The following is a 22,731-nucleotide window of genomic DNA, read 5'->3' as shown; positions in this document are numbered from 1 at the left end:
CTCATATGACCTGGACCTGCAGTAGCAAATGAACATTATTATTATCATTAGTATTAAGCTCACAATTCTAATTGCATATAATTTTCTATCCAAATTCATTGACTTATTACAGGGGCAAGAGTGATGAGTTTAAACGTATTTTTGGGCACTATGCCTAAACATTACTGAGTAAAATTAATTCTTATGCTGTTCACAATAATGTAAGTTGATGAACAAAAATCTGATTAAATGAAATTCTTTGCCATTAAATTGATTTAAAAATATAATTAATTTTAAAAAATGTATTGTGATTAAAAAAGGAGCGTTAATCAATAAGTATTCAACTACATACATACTGAGGTTGTGCTTTTATTGAGTTCACAATGTGTCGAAATCATCAGGCACTAAAACAGAGCTGATTATGAATGCAGATGAAGATCAGAAGTTAATTTTCGCTAAACTCTAAGTCTAAGAAAATACTAAACTGACGTGTTTTTTTATTGTGCCTCCCAAAAAGGCCAGATAAATTCATTTACTGCTCTATAAAACTGATTTAAAATAAATTACAAAATGTCAAAAAGATCTATACTATTATCTATAGAGCCAATCAGGTGTTCTTTTAAAATATTGACTGTAGAAAACACAAGCAACTCCCAAGAATGCAATGAGTAATTTCCAAACATGTCATACCTAACGATCAGGTAATCAATAAGTAAAGTTTGTCATGAGAAACTACCAAGTAACTAGCCAGTGTGTAAAATAAATACCAAGTATGTCACAGATCTGGGGTGGATGATTTCTCTACTGTTGTTTTCTTACCCCTTCTTTTCCCCCTCTCTCCCTCCTCTCTCCCCTCTATCTGACCCTGTCCTCTCCCTGTTGTGTCTCTGCCTACTGTACCCCATTCTCTCCATGCTTGGTCTCTCCCCAAACCTCCAAACTGACATTCTTAACCACAACAGCACTGTGCCACCTGCCAGTGTTTGCTTCTGTAGAGTTCATTTTGTTTCTGTTACTTTAGAGTAGTTCAAAATCATGCTTTTTACCCTATCTGGAGAAATCCAAATCACCTGACCTCCATACAGAAAGGCCCAGCCAAGATTTGAACTCTGAACCTTCTTATAGTAAGGCAGAAGTCTTGACCACTACAACACTGTTCTGCAAGCTAGTTCTGCCTTTTATTTCCAGTACACCAGGGAATGTGAAAAACAATGTAGTATTAAGTGGGAGAAAGCCAGACCGCTTTGCCATATGGGAAGTACCTGGCCACTGGCTTCATGGCTTCATGGTGGCAATGCAAAACAACAAACTAACATAAAGCAAAGATGTATTTACCTGTCAAGGTTTATTTACTCACCAGTGCATGCGTTCAAAATCAGGCTTGTGGGTCCAGTGGTAGAAAGCCAAATAGCCTCCACACAAGACAGATCTGGATGGAGTTTTAACATGGTGCTCACTGGCTGTGGCTGAAGTTTTAACCACGATGCCGCTCTGGTGAGTTTGCATTTTCAGGTTTATGCACTGTCCTGTATATAGAGGTTGAAAACCATACATAATATTTCATTCAGAGAAAGCCACAGCATTTAAGCTCCAAACATGAAGGCCATGGCCAAGATTCATGTCTGCTTCAATTTTACTGTAAGATAGGAGTCATTATCACTATGCTTACGTATGTGTAAGGGCTCTGGTTGTAAAGGCTTATGTTTTATTTTAACATGCATTAAGGTTGTTCAGAATCTTTGCACATGTTCCAGTGGGAGAAAGAAAGAACCTTCTAGCTCCACACAGGTGCGTAGATACTGTATGCAATCCTGTAAGGCTCGCATGTAAGGGTCTATGTACATAAAAGAAGTTCAAAAGCATGGCCCATGAACCACTGGGAGGAAGCCCAGGCAGCCCTATTGACCACTACACCACTGTGCTGCCTATCAGTGCTTCAAGTTTCAGAGTCTGTCTTTTTGATAAACTAGAGTGTTTCAAAAACATGCTGCACTATTCACTGAGATTCTCCTCTGCGTGCCTATGTAGGTTTAATTTCAGGCTTCTGCTACACCTGTGTGATAAAGCTGCTGACTTTCCTGCACCTGGATCCTAATGGGTCACCAGGGGTTCATGCACTGTTCTTCATGTTTACTTCAGCTTTACTTGGGCATTTACAGTGGCTTTAAAACATTTACACACCCCTGGTAAAATGCCACATTTTTGTGACATGAAAAAAAAATGAGGCCAAGATATTTGATTTCGGGATGTTTTATGCAACCTAAAACATGAACGATTAAATCTAAAAGAAACCAAACTCTTTAGGAGGAATTATTACAAATATAAATGGTTGCATGAATGTACACACCCCTCGACTAAAACTGAATTGAATTTTCTTATTGTTTTTACATTAAATCGTTTGGTTTTTTGTGTAGGAGTCTATAAGCGTAATCTATCTTGACTTGACTATATTTATCCACTCTAACTTTCAAAATCCCTTATAATCTATCATATTATGAGGCCATTGCTTTGCAAAGGCCTCTTTGGGTCAGCCCCACAGATTTGCAGCAGGATTTAGGGCTGGGGTCTTCTTGGCCATCTCAAAACCTTCATCTTCTTCTTGTGAAGCCATTTTTTTTTGTAGATTTAAATGTATGCTTTGGGTCATTGTCACTCTAAAAGGTGAAACTGCTACCCCCTCTTCTTAAGCTTTTACAGCAAACACCTGAAGGTTTTGTGCCAAAACCGACAGGTATTTAGAACCAGACATTATCCCCCCCCCCCCAAGTGAAGTCCATACATATCTCCAACAAACCTGCTGTAGGGCACAATGGGAGTCCTCGGTCTCTGGCACCTTTATTTTGTGTTTCTGCAGTAACATCAAAAAGTTGGAATTTTGTAATGATGTTACAAGTTGTTTGTAATGATTTATTTACCATCACATGTAGCCTAAATCAGTTGTTCTCAGCTGGTCGAGCAACAGGATTCACCATCAACTCCTCAAAGAAAAATTGCAACCCACATTTCTGGTATTTTTTGACCAATCAGACTTATATATCATAAGAAAAGTAGTAGAATTTGATCTAGCAGAAAACGTGACAACACAGAGAGGGGACAAAACAAGCATGTTGTAAAACAGTTTCATGGACTATTTTCCCCCAGGAACTAATACACGATCACTGAAAAGGGCTCAGTGACTCAGTTTCGGATCCCGAACCTCCAGATGCTGATGCTATACCGCATTAATATCAGTGCTTTCCTCTGCAAAGCACTGATATTAATGTGGTACAACATCTTTATGAAGCCTGTTCCAGAAATATATTTGAATCCCCGTCATGCTAAATGGGCCTGTTCGGCTAAATTTGACATTTTACTCATAATTATATCTCTTTATCTACAGATGTGGAATGAGTGGGTATTAAATCCTGAAAATGAACCAACCATGCCGGTTTTACATGCTCGTTTTTCTGTACCTGCTCATAGCGCTCCAGTTGGAGAAAAATACCAGGAGAGGTCACTGCTGTCCAGTTAACACTTGTGTTGCCTTCCATGCATTTAGGAAATACCAGCTTCTGTCTAAAGCAGTTGTCTCAACCTTAGTTTAAGGACCTAAAACGCCGGTTCTAGTGTAGAGAGACAGGCTAAGCAAAATTTCCGCAATGCTACATATGAAGATGGACAGGCAGCATTTTAAGTAATCGGAAATATTGTTCAAAAGTCGGCTTACCGTAAATATTTTATTGTTTTGCTCTACTTTGCTCTTTAAAACGACAAGAAAAATCTACATATAAACGTTTTTTTCTTCTTATGCTATTCCCGAGTGCTAGATTTCAATTTTTAACGATTATAAAAAGAACGAGTGCGAACTCTTTGTAACTGATATGTAAATAACCCGTGCTGTTTTAGAGTCCGACCTTCTGGGAAACCATCGAAAGCACCACAAGTGCATTCACGCACCTTCTGTCAATCTGAGGGAAGAAAATGATGAAAACTTCAAGCAACTCAAAAACGCGGTTTTCTGCGTACAGTAACAGGTACGTCACTGTCCTAGCTTTGTCTGTGTTGTTTTTTATGAATGACGTTTTAACATTGTCTTCTGAAAGTATTTCCTGACGGTGCTACAGAATGAGGGCAAAGCAGCTTAAAGGGAGAGCATTACAACACAGCTCTGGACAAGTAGCAGCGACAACCTAGCATAACCATGTGTACAGTAAGTTCAATACATCTAAAGCCAATAATATTTTTAGCTCTTTTGCTGGTAAAAGTCAAGAAAAGAAAAACAGCAGAACTGTCATGTATTGTCAAATGAATGTAAATTGCTTTTAGCTGTTTCGCAGTCTCTCTGACCTCATGAGATGTGATTAAGTGTGGATTAAGTGCGAATTTACTGTTTATGGGTTTACACAGGCTATTGTTTGTGCTAGGCTGGAGAATCCCATGCTGAAATGTTACAACGTATTGCATCAATTTACAAGTCATGCTAAAGAGATGACAGCAAGATAGATGAGGTCAAGGCTGTATGTAGGGCAACTTCTGATATATACAGGCAGGAACGGTGTCAGTGAATAGAACTGAGAAAACCAGATCTAAAATGCTTTTTCTTTTGTTGGGACTGTAATGGTTTAACAGATAGAGGCGAGAAAAAAAAACACAGATGGGACTGAGGAGCAAAACAACTTTGAGCCATGGCCAGTGGTTGTCTTGTTGAGATAGACTTATGTTGTCTTCAAAATAACACATCTTCATAAAAATCATCAGGCCAACATCATACCTTTTAAATAAAGAAATCTGCAGCAGAACCAACAACTGTTTCCCCCCACAAATGGCTTGATAATGCAGTTGCAAATATGGTCTCTTTGCTAGGATTTGCTTAACAAAAAAACAAAATAGACTGCAAATGTTTTTGCTGCTCCAAATCTATAACCTGACGTGCCAGATAGACTGTTTTATATGGATATATTTCACATTCATCTGGGAATGCTGCCATAGAAAGTCTTTGGGAAGGGCAGGACTTTTCAAAAAATTCTCAGAAAGTGATTGGAAGAATGTTTTGTCTGTCACATTCGTGACGGGCCAATCAGAGTGACAAGACAAAATTAGGTTGTATGCATTGGCTACTCTCGAGCTGACAGGCTACTGCTGTAGATTGTTGATGGTGGAACTTCTCAGTGAATAAAACTGATGCCAAGGCCGGTCAGGAGACTTGCCAAAGCATCCTCTCTGCCAGGGTAATCTTCCGCTGTGGCTCCTTGCTCTTGTTTTAAAAAGAAACGTGGTCAAGTTCCTAATAAACTGGTGCTTTTTCTAAAGTTGCATCCAAGGTAATAGCTTCCGCAGCAGCAGCCATTCGATACTCCAGCAGACTCCATCTGCAACGATGGCAAACCCATGCCATACCAGACTGGGAGAAGAGCTTTAATGTCTTTTCTATCACATAGCAATCATCATAAAAATTTGGGCTAAGTAATTTAGAAATAATATCTATCTGTGATTGTTTTGACTACTATTGCAGATGCAATGTGAATGATTGTACTGCAGGGAATGAACATTTTGATGTAATTCTCCTTTCAAAAAAGAAAAACATTAACAAAAATAAGAAAGTATGATTTGTAACACACTTAACAGGTCAAAGAAACATTGACATCTGTGATTTAAAAATTGCTGTAGGATATTTTGCAATTCTAAAGTCAACCGTAGTAGCTATTGAGGAGTTGTAATGTAAAATGTGAACTTTCCTTATTAGCAATATAACGTGAGAATATGGATCTTTCACCAGGTTTTTCAGGGAAAGTCACACCTCTATAATGAAGCCAAATGCAACAGCTGTTTTAAGATGTGATGTGGACTCATTTTCTCTCTCTGTGCTACTGTGTGGTCAGAAGAAGTGGAAAAATACAGGAGTGTTGTACTCCTGTAAAAGTACAGTTTCTCTGGTTAAAATTTGCTTAAGTAAAAGTAAAATAGCAGATTTCAAAGACATGCACCTTGCTGGTGCCTGCTCTGCCCTCTGAGCTACACTGGCACCAAGAACGTCTTCACACAATATTTTTTAATTGTTTTGTTTACGAGGGGTTCCAGTCAGTATTGCATCACCCCCTGTGAACTATACATCTGCGATGCACTCTGGGAGCTTGTTTTGGAATGTTTATTACAACTTAGACTTTAATTTAGGTATAATAATTAAGTTTGACGGTTCAAAACTTGTAGAAGTGATTGGGATGCACAGTATTGGATCTTTGCCAGTACCAGTAACAATACAAAGATTTAAATATAGTTCAGACCCAAAACTTCAACCCCTAAACCAACCAATTTAAAGTTTGAGGATGAAAAAATAAAAAATTTCAGTCCTTAAAACATACCTTAAGGTGTAAACATTAATAATAGTTATAGAAAAAGACTGATGGTCCAGCCTAAAACAAGTTTTCATAGCCTGATTTTTAATATCGACAGGATTTTTCTTTTATGCTGATACTGATAATTCCCTTTTTAAGCTCATATCTGCCAATACCGATATCATGCAGATAATATCATGCATCCTGAACATTGCTCCTAATTTCGCCTCTTTGTTTCTTCCCGATAGATGACATTACAGACCTGCCTGACTGTGGATCTTCTACATGCTGCAACTGTTCCCATACTCAGTTTTCTGACACCTAACTTTCCTTGATGTAAAAACTCAAACTGGTAAAAATCTGCAGAAAAGTTTAAGCATGTTTCACCTCATGAAGAAAGACAAAGAGAAGGAGAAGGAGAAGGACTATGGTAAGAATAAGGAGAAAAAAGACAAGAAGGAGAAGAAGGAGCGTATGTCGCAAGCAGAGTTAAAGAGTCTGGAGGAGATGAGCATACGTAGAGGCTTTTTCAATATAAACCGCGGGAGCTCCAAGAGGGAATCTAGGAGCAAGTTGGAGATATCTGGTCCTATACCTATAAAAGTGGCCAGCAATATGGAGCTCAATCTGACAGACCTGGAGGCTGAACGTCTTCACAGCAGCCTGGAACAGGATGCTGGGAATGTGAGTGCTAGTGTCTCCCGAGAACATGTAAAGGGGAGCGAAGAGGAACATCAGCGCAGCTCTGTGAAGGAAAGAGCTGCTAAGTTTGGGGAATTGGCCAAGTTGAATTCTGCTGTAGGTCAGAGGCACGTGTCTTTTCCTCAGAAGACCAGAGAGCACAATACTTCACAGAACTGGACTGCATCCTGGAGGTCAAAATTTAATCAGAAGGGCACCTATGTGGTTCACATCCCTGAGTTGGTGGAGAAGACCTTCCCTGGTACGGACCTACAGTTGCCTGTTCTTGTTGCTCCACCAATGCCGGATCCAAGAGAGCTAGAGCTTCAGCGGCGAAACACTGGGGATTTTGGCTTCTCATTGCGGAGGACCACCATGCTAGACAGGAGGCCAGATGGAGAAGTGTGCCGTCGCGTCGTGCACTTTGCTGAACCTGGTGCTGGCACCAAGGACAGGGTCCTGGGCCTTGCTCCTGGAGACAGGCTGGTAGAGATCAATGGGGTCAATGTGGAGTGCAAGAGCCGGGATGAGATCGTGGAGATGATCCGTCAGTCCGGAGAGACGGTCCGACTAAAGGTGCAGACCATCCTGGAGCTGAGTGAGCTGAACCGCAGTTGGTTGAGGACCGCCCAACGGCAGCACAGAGAAGTTTTTGATGTGAGTACTAGCAAACTAAATGCCAGATTTTACGGATCCTTATCTTTAATATGATGCATTATTTTAGATATTTGTCTTATCATTTCACTTCAGATTTAATCTCATGCCAAGATTTTGGAGATTATTTCCATGACTATGAAAATAAAGGTATTTTGATCATGCTTTTCTTTCATGACACCTGTTCAATACCTTTATTTTGATTTTGGCCAATCCAGAGAACCAATCTGATTCCAGTTTAGTTAATATTGACAGTATTGTTTATTAACTGGACATCTACCTTACTTAGATAGGGTAGATATCATGGTGTTGCTTAGTGCTGAGCTCATGTTGACTGGTCTTGGGTATTTATGATAATACACTGAAGAGTATGTTCTAGACCTTTGGTTATGAATAGGCGCCATACAGTAGAAGATTGATTGGTGATGATACTCATCCTAATGTGGGGCAAGGAGAGCTTTCTTTTCAAACATCATACTTTGTTAGACTTTTCCAATCTAACATACAACTGAATTTGGACACTTCTAGCTCTATCTGTATGGCTTGCCTACTGTTCGAAGTTGTTTTAAAGGGATTTCTAATGTTGAATATTGCCAAATTGGCTTACACTTTCACAAACTTCCGCTATTCAGTTCAAGTGACTTCTGGTATGAGAAGATGAGGTATGGCAATGATCATCTGACTTTCAGTATGAAGTTGAGATCCGTTGTCTGCATCCAGGTCCCTCTCAGAAAAAAAATGGTGTGCCGTTTTGCACTGCAAGTAAGGCATGGGAAATTTTGTAAAATTACTTCAAGGTAAATGCTGGGCTAACAGTGACTCTATACAAGACGTCACAACTGACAAAACAACAAGAAAAAGCCAGCAGCTTTACCTTTACAACAGTGGGTATCAGAGAGAGAGCCACACCTTATCCTTTTACCAAATCTTACCTGCATGACATTGTTTTTTTCAGTATGAATCAATAAACGTTTATTTGGTTTTGTGTATGGAGATGAATGGGGGGAGTGAAAATATTTTATCTGCCAAAGAGGGACCTGGAAGAAAAAGTCTGGGAACTACAGAATCCATCTGAGGGTAGCTGGGAGCAGGGGTAATAATTCAGTTATTTTGTCATACCCAGGCTGCCATTCAACAGTAAAATGTACACACACAGTAAAAAAGCATTGTTTCGTTCCATGAAATAGTTTTTGTTAACTGATGCAACAATTTTTGAATTTTCTAGGGATGAATAGAGTACCTACCCACCTACCTACCTACCTACCGACCAACTGACCGACCTACCTGCCTTCCTACCTACCTCCCTGCCTACCTACCTACTTACCGACCTACCTACTGACTACCAACTGACCTTCCTTCCGACCTACCTTTCTACCTACCTACGTACCTACCTACCTACCTACCTACTGACCAACTGACCTTCCTACCTACCTACCTACCTACTGACTGACTGACCTTCCTACCTACCTGCCTACCTACCTAACTACCGACCTACCTACTTACTGCCGACTGACCTACCTACCTCCCTACCTATCTACCTACTGACCTACCTAGCTACCTACCTGCCTACCGACCTTTCTACCCTCCTACAGTACCTACCAACCAACTGACCTACCTACCTGCCTACCTACCTGCTTCCCCACCTACCTACCGACCAACTGACCTTCCTACCTATGTCAATTTTTTAATTTCAAATAGCTGGCATGAAAATCCATTCATTTCATTGCCAAAGCAGGTCTTGCCAAAGATTGCAAAAACATTGGCAAAGCAATGTCTATATCTCCCCATCTATCTCGTTATCACTCTGTATACTAACATTGTTGATGTGTTTATAACAAATGTTTATTTTGTGAGACTGTTTGATCTGCTCTGTATTTTTCTAGCCTCATAAATAGTACTGTTAAACAGCTGTAAACCTTCCCTGCTAACCATGTTAAGAGCTATATATGCTTTTCCTCCAGAAATAGGCCCTGTGTAGGCGTTTTTCACTGTAACGTATCACTGAATTGCTGACATTTTGCAAGCTCTAATGTTCACTAAAAATTAAATTTGCATTCCATAAACACTGTGGTTTTAAACAGTTTTTCCATTGTTAAGTATTTCCAAAAAGTTACACTTTAAAGTGTCTGATTGTTGCTACATTGCCTGCTATGAAACACCGGTTGTCTGTCGTCACATGATGACAGAGATTTGTCTTTGCTATAGTGGTATTTTTCTAAAAAGGCAAGAAAAGCGTAATGGTGACAGCTCAATGAAAGGAAGAAGAAGAAACATTGACCTAGAGTGAAACTATCAGATCAGTGCGAATGATCGCTGACTCACTGACCTCCACCTCATGGAGAGTTGGGGGCATTTCTGATATTGTTTCTGGTATGCAAACTTTGTGAGTTTGTGTTGTTCTGGTGAATTTGAGTTTGCTGACTACATTTCTGAGGCTAAAGCTTAAACCACCCAAAGTGGCTCTATTTGCTAGCCGTGTTTCTTTTTCTTTTAGTTACCTATTCTTACTAAATAGTTTTGCATCTACAATACAGTACAGTGGATTAGAGATGTCTGGATTATGGATGGAGCTGTAATGACACTGGCAGTGTGCTTTTGTTCTTGGGGGAGTGGGTTTGTGTGCTTTGAAAGAGAAAATGTGTTCTGGTGTATATATAATCCCCCCCTCCCTCGCCTCAGCCCTTTGAGAGCAAACAATAGGACGCCGAAGGAAACAACGGCCCAAACGCCACTGCAGCCCATGGCCATATGGTCTGTAAGACTTGGCTGGGAGCCCATTGAGTTCTTTTCTTTTACCAAGATAATCATGTGCAACACGAAGAGGACCATCAAGTTCAAGTTTTTTAGAGGACACAACAAACACCGGAAAATGAGCTTTCAGGGTTTTTTTGTTATAAAGTTAAAACAGCGTTAGAGTTAGGCAGTGCTTTAGGTCAGTCAGTGCTTTAATCGCTGAAATGATTGACTTTTGGTGGCATCATCATCACCTTTGAACAGATGCATATTTATTTAAACCACATCATACTGTCTAATAATTATTATAACTTATATAACTTATATAGATTGAGTGAATGAGTAACTGAAATGCTTGGAGGTTTTTGGAGTAATAAGGAGATTTTTCCACTTGGTCAGATTTGCTCAGCTTGTTGTGAAAGTTTAGTGCTTAACCCAGCTTATGGGACCATACTTGGATTGTTGTTGTGGCAGTTGAATAAAGTGTAAAAGATGCACGGTACATCTTTGGAGAAACATGCCCAGCAGTGAAAATGCTTAAAAGCAGCCCTGTACATTAAGACAGGTTGACCTTATTGGATGAACGCTACTGTTTTTTTAAATGTGTGTTGTAGGGATAAACAAACTAGATTTCTACATTTTTAGAAAATAAAAGAATATATTCACATGTAGGCCACCATTTTTGTTCAAAGCATTCTGTAGTGTTCTCATATTCCTTCATAGTTCATTTTTGTGTGTCTTTTCCTATGTTTTTTTTTTTTTTCATGAACACCTTTTTCATTTTAACCCCAGCACAGTTCTGGTGAGGATGGCAATAAAGAAGCTACTGCAGTGTAAACTGAGGGTAGAAATAAGTTGACTATAAAAATTAGAGCTGGGTTAAAGTAACAATTTAGCTGATTGTCTATGTTGCTACTATTGATACTTTCAATAACATGACAACAAAAAATGAACCCCTGAACACCCCAAACTGCTTTAGTTTTTTTTTTTTTTGAATTTCTAGCCTGCACATGAAAATGGTTCACTAAACAGTAAGTACATACCAAAATCTGACACTGACACTGACACTAGTATCGATGGCCAAATAAAAAAGATTTTCTTAAAAATATACCAAAAATAAAGTTCAGTTCTGGAAAAAAACTGCCACTATACTATAGCTACATCCGGGCTAATTGTCACACTGGTGGCAGCCATTGCTATTGGCTCTCAGTACAACTAAACCCAGCCTATAGCTACTGCCTCATTTCCTTAAAATGATGCTGATTGGTCGAAACTGTTTCCGGTTCAGCAATATGGCTGTAGACTAGAACTTTGCAAGATGGATTTGCCTGACGACAGACATGGAGTCTGGCAAATCTATCTGCTTTGCAAGGTTACACAGAAAGACACTGGTGTTAATTCAATCAGGTGAACGTGTCTTGATATACAGGATCACAGATGTCACCGAGGAACACCATGAAAACCATGTGCACACACACAAAAACCTGATGACACTTCATGCCCAATAACAACATTCAAGAAATCATGTTTATGTTAGCATGCTGTTACTGTGCTTATTTTGTAGGCTTGTCACAAAACCAGGATTTAAACCTAGATGTATTACTAGCACTAATGATGCCATTTTAACAATATTGATAACTGTTTTGATACAAAAGTAGAAGTCCTAGAAAGCTTATATTAGTATGTTTTTTGTAAATTACAGGCAAGCGCCTCTATGCTGTTGAAATTGGTACCAAAATATTGTCAGTGTCAATGTAATTTTGCAATTTAGACAGTGATCTTTCTTTTGCCTGCAGCAGCTTTTGGTTGAAAGATGAAGATCTGATTTTTTAATTGATATGATTGAGCGGCACAGGAGCTAGGGCTGTTGCCTCACAGCAAATGGGTCTCTGGTTTGTTTCCTGGTCAGGGCCTTTCTGTGCTGAGTTTGCATGCTCTCCCCGTGCTTATGTGGGCTCTCTCCTGGTACTTCCTCCCACCACCAAAAACATGCTCATTAGATCTTTCTAAATTGGCTGTAGGTGTGAATGTGTGGATGGATGAATGATTGAGATCAATTAGTTGATAGAGATTATGAGGATCTAATATGCACGATATCAAAGAGTTACTGCTGTTGTTATGCATAGGGCGTTCAGTATTCAAACATGAAATTGCACTTAAGACTTATAGTGTGAACTTGATATGGATCTGTTTGAGTGTTTGCCCTCTTCCAACAATAATATGCTGCAACCATAGTTCTGAATAAGGCTTCAGGAGTTAATCTGTACACAACTAGGGACATACTTCAGCAGCTTTGTCCCATATTCATCTGATCTTGGTGATTATTAAGAGACAGGCCATTTTAAAAAGCAGAAAATCTTGCATGTGAGTGTGACCTAGAACCAACAGCACTATTTATAGGTAGTTATAATAAGATCTGATTGCTGGATCTAGAGCAACACAGAACCACATGTGCTACATGAACATATTTAGCATGTTTGCTGTATTAAAAGCTTAGTAAATAGTTTGGTTCAAATCCTTGTTTTCTTTCCTGTTCAGTTTAGGCCTTTGATGTTAGTCTTATATCCGTCTGCAGCCACACCCAGGAGACGGTTAGCTTACCTTAGCATAGTCAAGGCAGGTTTGATCACAGTGTTAGGTACAACAGCATCGAAAGAAACATAAGGGGGTGACTGGCAGTTAATATTACTTGTTCTTTTGTATTTCATGTATTAATTTATTTATAGGGAACTTGTCTTTAGTTAAAGAAATACAGAAAGTAAGTTCAGTAGTGAGTTACTAAAAAATACAGCCACCTCTTGGATGAAGTTTACATTTGAGCAAATTTCAAACTGATATAATTTGCCATTTGAGTTCAGCATAACATATTATGAAAAAATGAGTCTAGAAAAAGAATTCTGTTTACTGCTTCAGTCACCTGAACTGAACTCCAATGCCTGCTGTGAGCTTCCAATAGAGCGGATTATAAACAATCCAACAAACAACTAGAATCAGGTGACCATTGTTTGACTGCTGCTTTTGATCAGAGATCAAATAAATGCTCTGCATAGTTCCAGAATTTACTCACAGCACCTCCATAATTGTCTGAAATAGTTTGATGATAAATACATAAAGCTCATGCTTCATCAGACCTGCTGCAAACACAAGCCTTTTTCAACAGCATCCAAATATACACAGGAGCTCATGTGTTAAAGTGTCAAACTGTTTCTCTGACCATGAGAATCCTGACCGCTGTTCTGGAAAAAACCTCTTTCCTGTTTACCTTTCACATCACTTACTTGGCCTTAACGGCTATTATTTTTGTCAGGGCTTCGCTGTATTAAACTTTGTGCTAGGGGCCAACTGATATTGATTTTACATGGCAAATATGATACCAATTACTAGTTGCTTGTAAGACTGATAACTGATATTTGGAACCAATAATAGATGTGTAGTACTCAGGCTTCAGTGTTGACTGTCTTTAACTTATTTGACCTCTGGCCAATCAGATTGTGTTGTGGGCAGGAAATCAGGTAAGACTGTGTGGAATGTGTAAGGCTTTAGCAGAGACATAAGTGAAGGCACACCTTACAGTGGAGCCAAAGTAGTGCACTTTTAAACAACTCATTTCATTGCCAATCTTAAATAAAACACAGATAGTCAGCCGAATAATGGATATCGGCCCTGATAATCAGCCTGGCCAAGTACCAGTCAACCCCTACTTCCTGCACATTGATCCCCTGTGTGATCCATAAAACACCTCTTTTTGGGAAAAGTTTCATGTATGATGAGGACTTGTTCATTGTTTTCTATCATTTTAACAGTATATGGTAAGCACAAAATGTAAGGAAATTTGTGTTTGGTAGATTATCTCATTGTTGTAACATTGCTTCTTTGCAGTTAATCTTAAATGTTAGACATCCTGCTTATTGACCTTTTTAATGGTGCCACATTTGTAAGGAACATGCATTTGTGGGATGAGCAGCAGAGCTGAGTGTGTGGGTTGTGCCCATGAAAAATTTGCCAAATCTTCTCTGCCAATCCCAAACAGCTTATTCTGCCATTAACTCTTGTGTGGTGTTGTTTGGTGGACTGGAAAAAGACAAGACACATTGGCAATTTAACAAATTATTTATTTAACTATCAGGAGCCTCAGTAGTGTGTGGAAGAACCATACACAGCCAAGCACCTCCTCCTCATGCTGGTCACACACTGCTGTGGGATGACATCCCATTCTTCAACCAGAATTTTTTCAAGTCAGCCAGTGTGGTTGTGTTAGTCATCCCGACATGAACAGCACGCCCAAGCTGATCCCACAGGTGTCCAATAAGGCTGAGGTCAGGACTGCTGACAGGCCATTCCATCCTCTCCACTCCCAAATTCTGGAGGTAGTCTCTGATAAACCCCGCTCTGTGGGGGTGAGCATTGTCATCTTGGATGGTAGAGTTCAGTCCCAGACTGTGGAGATGTGGGATTGCCCCTAGTTGAAGAATCTCATCTTAATATCTTTCTGCATTGAGATTGCCTCCAGTGATGACAAACCTTGTTTTTCCGGTGAGGGAGATGCCACCCCAAACCATCACACTGCCTTCAACGAAAGACGTTACTCTATCAGTGCAGCCATCTCTTCAATTTCATTGTATATCACTCAACCAATATTATTTCCAGTGTTGACGGTAAATTTCTAAATGAAATATTACTTCTAATACATGATACATAGTTAAACTTATAGGCCAAGTATGCATAGCTGAGTATGTAAACATTTTGTACATTGGGTGGCAGCCATTGTCCACATTAAGTGAGGCCAGAACTGCTCCATCCTCTCTTGTTCTCCCTGATTTAGTGTGAACTCTTCATTAATGACACTGAGATGTCGACCAGTCCACCCTAAGTCTGAGCATATCACCAATGGATAAAGCAATTACTGTTAACTAGGATTTAAACCTAAAAAGATTTTGCATCTTTATGATCAACTCAAGAGATACCAGGTGCTTAGTGGTCAGCGCCTCCTGTACTGGGGATTTGGCCTCCAAGGTCCTTTGTCATTCTTTTCATCCACTGTCCTATTAAATAAAAGTATGAAAGCCCAAAAATAAATGTCAACATAAGAGAAGACAACAGTCATATTGTTTTATTGTGCATGTTTTATCTCAGTGATAATAATTTTTTTCACAATTACGACTATGTTTGCTGAGCTGTTTTACTGAGGTTTTCTTCTCAGTTTTGCGGGACTAAAGAAAGAAAAAAAGGCTCAGGACAACAGGAGCCTGATTGGTTGGGGACTAATCAAGGGTCAACTAATCTTGTCTAAACAGAGTTATCAGTGCTCATCAGTTTAGTTTTTATGGGGGAATCCTACTGGACTGCACAGAGCAGGTGTTTGCAAGTGTCCCTATGTTTTCTTGTGTCTGGTAAATGATCCCTCGTAGACTGTGTGTAGGGAGAGAGTCTGCTAGCCAATGTATCAATTTTCCAGCTGGTTGTGGGAAATCAGTTGGCTGTAGGGATTATGAAAACAAGTTTTGCAGTGTGTGTCGCCAAAAAGGCCTACTTTTGTTTGTTTTTACCAGTGCATCCCCTGTCTTTTTGTTTTGTTTTCATCTGAGTCTGTTTGATAGAACTAATATGATGTCTTTTACTTTCTTATTACATTACTTTATTTATTATTTCAGACCCATAGGTCCATATCAGCATGAACAAGAGAAATAAACACAATACAAAACAACAACAAAAGGATAATATTATGTCATTTTGAGCTATTAGTACTTGATTTTAATCTATGATTCTCCAAATGAGCCTTGCTTTTTTATAGATTATAACTATCAAGTTGCCCAAGCTTTCTGCAACACTTTTTAGTTATATACAGTTGTTTAGTTGATTACTACAAGACCTATTGAATCAAGAAATCCCTTAAATAGAACCTGTTTGACAAAGTGAGGTAGGCTAAAAGATCTCAAAAAGCAGCACATCATGCTGCTAGCTGAAAAATTTCAAGAACAGATGAGACACAAAGTCAGTGACCACTGTCAGCCTTGAAAGGGTGAGAAGGCCAATCCTAAGGCTTTGGGACTCCAACCAACCACTGTGAGAGCCATTACCCACAAACTGAGAAAACTTTGAACAGTGAGGAACCTTCCCAGGAGTGGCCGGCCTACCAAAATTACTCCAAAGTATCGACAACTCATGAAAGAGGCCACAAAAGAACCCAGAACACCATCGAAGGACCTGCAGGTCTCACTTGACTCCATTAAGGTGTTCATGAATCGACACTAAGAAGGACACTGGGCGAAAATGGCATTCATGGGAGAGTTCCAAGGCCAAAACCACTGCTAACCAAGAAGAACGCAAAGGCTCACCTCATCATCCAAACATCCTGATGATCCCCAAGACTTTTGGGAAAATTTATTTTAACTGATGAGAGAAGTGTTTTTGGAAGGTGTGCGGCCTGTTACATCTGGCATAAAACTAACACAGCATTTCATAAAAAGAACATAACAAAAGTCTAACATGGTGTTGGTAATGTGATGGTTTGGGGCTGCTTTGCTGCTTCAGGACATTGATGACTTTCCATAATTGTTGGAACCATGAACTCTGCTCTCCAAGGCAGCACATAAGAGGGGAAAAAGGGGGGAGCGTTCTGGGGCCTGTCCAAACTTGGGGGGCCCCATGGAGGTGAGGAAAATCATGGTCCATTATAAAGTTAATCTGTGATAAGCATATTTTATTTCTAATCTGAATGATAACCACTTTATCAAAGAAATAGAAAAAAAAGATAAAAAAATAATTTATGCCATTTATGCCAAAATCTTAATGAAAAGGGGATCTAAAGTAGTGAAAATAGGTCAAAGATGGCAAAAATTGGCTAAAAGATGCAAAGAATTGGTCAAATGTGGAAAAATGGGTAGAGACAGTGGTGAAAAGTGGCACCAATTAGTAATTTGGACATTAGAACCAAATAATAGTGTGATGCAATTTCCAGCTCCTTGGCCAGGACACTAGCACTAATGCTACTGGCCTGACAGACATGCATTGATATTGATAATAAACCACAACTGGTGAGGACCTATTTACAGGGTTTTTCAGGGGCCCAGACAATTCTGTGGGCAGGGCCGCTGCTCTCTACCAGAAAACCCTAAAGGAGAATATCTGGCCATCAGTTCATGACCTCAGGCAATTGCTTTAAAAAACAAAATGAAGTTTTTGGGGTTGGTCCCGTCAAAGTCTGGGCTTAAATCCGACTGAGATGCTTTGGTATGACCTTAAATGCTGGAAACCCTCTAGTGTGGCTGAATTAAAACAATTCTGCAAAGAGGTGTGGGCCAAAATCCCCTACAGTGATGTAAAAGACTCATTTCCAGTCATTGCAACTGCTTGCATGCTCGCAGTTGTTGCTGCTAAGGGTGGCACAACCAGTTATTAGGCTCAGGGGGGCAATTACTTATTCACATAGGGCCAGGTAGGTCTGGATGGCTTTTTTGCCTTAATAAATGAAATCAGTATTTAAAAACTGCATTTTGTATTTACTCAGGTTATCTTTGTGTCATTTAAAAGTAATTTGATGATCTGAAACACTTAAATGTGACAAATATGCAAAAAAACGAAAAATCAGGGAGTGGACAAATGCTTTTTCACAGCGCTGTTTTTCAGTGATATCCCCAATCACAGTGATCAGGAGCTGGTTTTGCTTGTTTCATTCAATAAAACTGAATGTCAGCATGCATCACTGCTGACCTGATGCCACCAAATGTTTTATCTCGTATCTGTTCAACACTCATTTCCCATCACATACATTTCCTGTCTGCCTGTAACTCAGACACAGTTTTGTCATTAGGAAATTAGCAAATAGTGTAATCTCCTCTCCAAGCCCCCCAGATTAATCACATCATCCCCTTTTCTAGTGGGTTGATGCTGGTAGCAGAGAGCATTAGCACAAGTGTGGATTAGGATGGCGTGTGGCTTCTAAGGCTGAACTGTTTACTTCATAATTGAGGCCATAGTTAAGATTTGCTTTTCATAATTTAGCACTCCTCCCTGGCAAATAAAGCAACACAACTTTCATATGGTGATCTCTTATGAGTTTCAGTAACTGTCTTGTTTATTTACTCTGACATTGTCATGCAGACATAGTTGAGATACTTGGGCGTTTGTTTGGCTGTCAGTCAATGGGGAACACACACTTGTCAGACACACCCTCATCTTGTCAGCCACAAGCAGGAGCTATTTTATTCAGCTTCATTATCCGTCTCATAATTTTTTATGAGTGTCACAACTCACACACACAGTCCATGCATGTTACTCTGTTTCATTTAAGTTTTAACTGAGTTGCCCCAGTGTTTGAAAATCAGAAAATTCCTTTCCCTCTTAAATAAGACCACTTTGACTTGAATTTTGCCTCCTCCTTGTGAAACTATGGATGAGATCCAGCCTTAGTTTAAACCCTCTGCTCCTTTGTCATGTCCATGCAGCCTGCTTTCAGGAAGAAGCTGCTGATTTTGAGGCCTTATTAATATAACAGTAACATTTGGGTCAAATCCTGGAATTTTCCAGGTTAAATGTCTCCTTGATTTCTGCCTGCTTTTCCTGAAACATACAGTATGATGGTTTTGTCTGCTCACTGCTACGTTTATTAACACGGACATGGCTGTATCGTTGTGTAAAAACTATGTCTTGTATGCATATTTTAAATAAATGATGTTGTATTTTTCTTAGTATTGAAGGTTTTATCTATGAAAGAGTCAGCTCTGTTTATGGTATATAGAGCCCTTAATCTTTGCTGCGGATGCACAGCCCACACGATGCTGTGTCCCAGTAACTGACTCTGGGGATTAGCAGGCTGTGCTAGATCAAGCAGCTACACTGCATATTTTCCTGGGTCCTGCTGAGTGCTAATATGTGAGCTTCTGGTTAATCCTAAAGAATAAACGCCTACACGAAAATTATTGTTTTTGCTAGAATTATGTATTTTTGCACATTGGAGTTAAATTGAGTTTTGACAGTGATGCTTTTGCTTATGAGGAACTTAAATTAATAAATTCAGCTGCAACCATAATTTCTCAAAGAAATGAAGGGAAACAGCGTGCCAGGATTAGATTACCACATGCATGCACTGCCAAGCCTGTTGCTACATTTCCTTGTTTTCCTCTTGTGGTTAAACTGCGTGGCACAAATAAGCTGAATGCCTACCTCCAGGCAAGCTGCCATTCCATGTGTTTTTATACCCAACTGGCTTTACAGCAATGTAGTATTTACAAGGCTTTCACTTTTAGCCAGATCTCAAAATGATTTTTAACATTTGGAGAAAATTGTGTCCATAATATCACATTACCTTGTCTCATTTTCATATGTTTAAAATCTTGGGTGATGTTTTTGTTGGCTAAAATGATTTGTGGCAAATCTGTTCCGGGTTCTTAATTTCTCATATTTAGGTCAGTAGTGTGCTTAAGCAGAAGTCTGTAGAAATGAAAAATTTAAACGTGGGTTTATGGCTCCCTCTTGTGGTTTAAAAGGCATGGTGAGAAACCTGCCCTCTTCACATATTTAAGGATGGTGTAGTCTTACATAATAGCTATATGGTTCGGTATTTCACATGTTTTCTTGTCTCTCCATCTCAGCGTACGCTTTACTGGAGCTGCAGAGAGAAGGTCGTACTTCCTTTACAATTACACAGCATTTTCATTCTTAAATGTTTATTTAGTGGTTTGTATCCTGAATAATTAGGCAGATGTTTGACTTTCATTGTGAGACAGAGAGGACAATTAATTAAGCAAGAGTAAGTTTTAAATGAGGAAAATCAATTTATTCATCCTAGATGATAAGCCTCCCTCAGTGTGCAACTTTTTGTTCTAGAGATACCTTTAAAAAGTATCCCTCCCTTTGCTCCTTTATTGAGTTTATCATCAATCATGGTCGATATGATTTGATTTTTGACAAAAAAAAAAACATTTCTTTGTTCAAGTGAAAACAGATTACTAAATATTTATGACAAATTAAAATATGTTATTTAAATGAAGTGATAGCATAAATATTCACCCCCTTCAAGTCAGTATCTAGTTTGCTGCAATCACAGCAGTGAGTCTGTGTGGATAGGTCCAGCCATAAATTCTCTCTTCGATTGACGTCTGACATCTTTGACTCATCCGCTACAGGACATTCACCTTGTTGGCTTGTATCTTTTGCAGTACGCTTTGTGTCATTGTCTTGCCATAAAATACATCTTGTCCAAAGCTGTAGTTCTCTTGCAGGCTGAATAAGATTGTCCACCAGGATTCTCCTGTATGTTGCTGCCCTCCACCTTTGCAAGCTTTTCACGCCCAGTTGCTGAGAAACATACCCACAGCATGATGCTGCCACCACCGTGCTTCACAGTGGAGATGGTGTGTTTGTGGTTATGTGCAGTATTGGCGTCCGCCAAACATATTGTCTTGTTTGATGGCCAAAAAATGCCATTTTGGTGTCATCAGACCAAAAAACATTCTTCCACTTGACCATGAAGTCTCTTACATGCCTTTTGGCAAACTGTAGTCCAGATTGAATATGAGTTTTCTTCCGCAGTGGCTTCCTCTTTGCCACTCTCCATAAAGCTTTGACTGCTGAAGGACCTGGGCATAGGTGTCATCTGTGGCTTGGTGGCCCCTCTCACGAGTCCCCTTCTTGCACGGTCACTCAGTTTGATGTAGGCAGATTTACCTACCACTCATTTCCTGATGTAAAGCGCTCAAACCTACAACTGCAGACTTTAGTGAAGAACTGTTTTGAAATGGGCGTGTTTATGTAAAAGACACCTTTGAACATCTGTTTGAATGCAAATTCCTGCAGAGCTGGGCAAAGGTCAGACTGGGTTGATCCGTTGCAGCTCACAGCTTGTGTTTAAGCCTCAGACAGGCCAAAAGAGATGCTGTGCAGGATGAGTACACTCACTACATGTTGCTGTTATTATATTGATTAATCTTGGAGACCCACATTTTACCCTAATTGCTATCCTTCAGGTTGATTACATTGACACAAGTCATTACCTGGCTGATTTTGTTGGCTGATGATGGGTCTTTGTATGGCAGGAATTTACCAGTGACGGTACTAGTACTACCACCCACCATTATTGAATAAGAGAGCTGGTTTAGTTCTCCAGATCTTGAGAAAAGGACCAAAAGTAGCTTGATATCATGAGAAAAAAGAATTGTTGTCATGAAATAAATAAGTTGAGATGTTTTTATCAGAGAATAATGGAGTAAATAAAATGCAGGGATGTATGTCCTATTAGAGCCTCCGTAGAACAAGCCTGCTGAAGTTTGTGTATCACCTGATGAGGTCGACTTCCTCGCTGGTTCCCTGTCACCAGGAGGAAAGAGTGGCAGTTAAAGTGACTGTGTTAATTGATGTCGTTCTGCACAGTCTATTTATAGCCCCTCTATATCTCAGCAGCTGTCCCTCGTCTATCCCCTCTGCCCAACTCTTCTCACATTACCCCCCAACCCAGCCACCACTCCTCAGACCAGTGTGACTGTGCTGTACTGGTGCTGACCCCGCCCCTGAAACTGCCCTCCCACTCACTCAGGACTAGTGAGCGCGTGCTCTGTGCAGACACAGGTTCTTTCCCTGCCTCGGCCCTGACGCCCCAGCTAGGAGATTGGAAGGTTAACCAGGCCTGGAGAGGAGGTAATGGGCTCGGGCCTCTGGTGGGCCGTGTATGAGTGGGTGTGTGCGTGGCGGGCAGTGAGAACTGCTAAGGGTGTCCATGCTCTGCTTAGCAGTTTCATTTGGACTCTGCTGGCGACTCAGAATGGCCTCCTCTGCTGCTGAAACTATTTATAGGAGAGGACTGATGAAATGAGGGCTGGAGATGGTGAAACATGCTGCTGCTCATTTCTGTTTTGCAGTCTCATCATTAAGAAAAAAAGAACATTTTAGTCTAAAGTTGATGAAAGTTATGATAGATTTCCAGCAAGATACATGTTTGCTTGGTAAGTGAATGAAATGATGTGTAAGCAGTGTTGTGGGAGTTGCCAGCTATATTCACTTAAAATAGCAGTTCATTCTTAGCTTACAGATTGTTCAAATACATTCATATGTGCCAAGTGGTTTATGTACTTTTATTAATTTTATGTGTTGTTAACTTTGATGCTATGATGTTTCTGCGCAGTGAGTTTGAAGGATGATACAAGCTTACTTTTTTTAACCTTACTAGGGATGCACCAATGCATTGGTTTAACATCAGTATTGTCCCATATCAGCCCCATTGACATATCAGCTATAAACCGACATGTCAGTAGCTGATGTTAATCTGTTGAGTCATATCAATTAAATGCTGGCGTCTGGTGTTCCTATCTGATTTAGTGAAAAGATTTCTGTCTGCATATCTGTTATGCTATGGGATTATTACGCAAAAATATGTTACAGG

At 39.8% G+C, this 22,731-nt stretch overlaps 2 protein-coding genes across 7 annotated transcripts in view; both read left to right on the top strand.

Annotated features, from left to right (window-relative positions):
- The first annotated feature begins 3,945 nt into the window (after positions 1-3,945).
- On the top strand, positions 3,946-22,024 carry LOC121519210 (unconventional myosin-XVIIIa-like). Its single transcript, XM_041802048.1, has 3 exons — positions 3,946-3,992; positions 6,539-7,628; positions 21,737-22,024. Exons 2-3 carry the CDS (start codon positions 6,669-6,671, stop codon positions 22,022-22,024), a joined length of 1,248 nt encoding a protein of 415 aa, XP_041657982.1. The 5' UTR covers positions 3,946-3,992; positions 6,539-6,668.
- Positions 21,894-22,731, top strand: part of LOC121518762 (unconventional myosin-XVIIIa-like) — a 104,197-nt gene continuing 103,359 nt past the window's right edge. For 5 of the 6 annotated variants that reach the window (XM_041801342.1, XM_041801339.1, XM_041801337.1 and 2 more), the window contains exon 1: positions 21,899-21,989. The gene's annotated coding sequence lies outside the window, so the exon portion shown is untranslated. Of the gene's footprint in view, positions 21,990-22,731 lie in introns of all 6 variants that reach the window. The other variant, XM_041801341.1, reaches the window with a different exon arrangement.

The sequence above is a fragment of the Cheilinus undulatus genome, linkage group 12 (genome assembly GCF_018320785.1).
Source record: "Cheilinus undulatus linkage group 12, ASM1832078v1, whole genome shotgun sequence".
Taxonomy (NCBI): Eukaryota; Metazoa; Chordata; class Actinopteri; order Labriformes; family Labridae; genus Cheilinus; species Cheilinus undulatus.
The sequence above is the reverse complement of the archived record's forward strand: the minus strand, read 5'-3'. Positions and strand labels throughout refer to the sequence as shown.

Coding starts and splice junctions, on each gene's coding strand:
- LOC121519210 (XM_041802048.1), top strand. CDS start 6,669: ATGTTTCACCTCATGAAGAAAGACAAAGAGAAGGAGAAGGAGAAGGAC. Junction 7,629..21,736: donor AGCACAGAGAAGTTTTTGAT/GTGAGTACTAGC, acceptor GTCTATTTATAG/CCCCTCTATATCTCAGCAGC.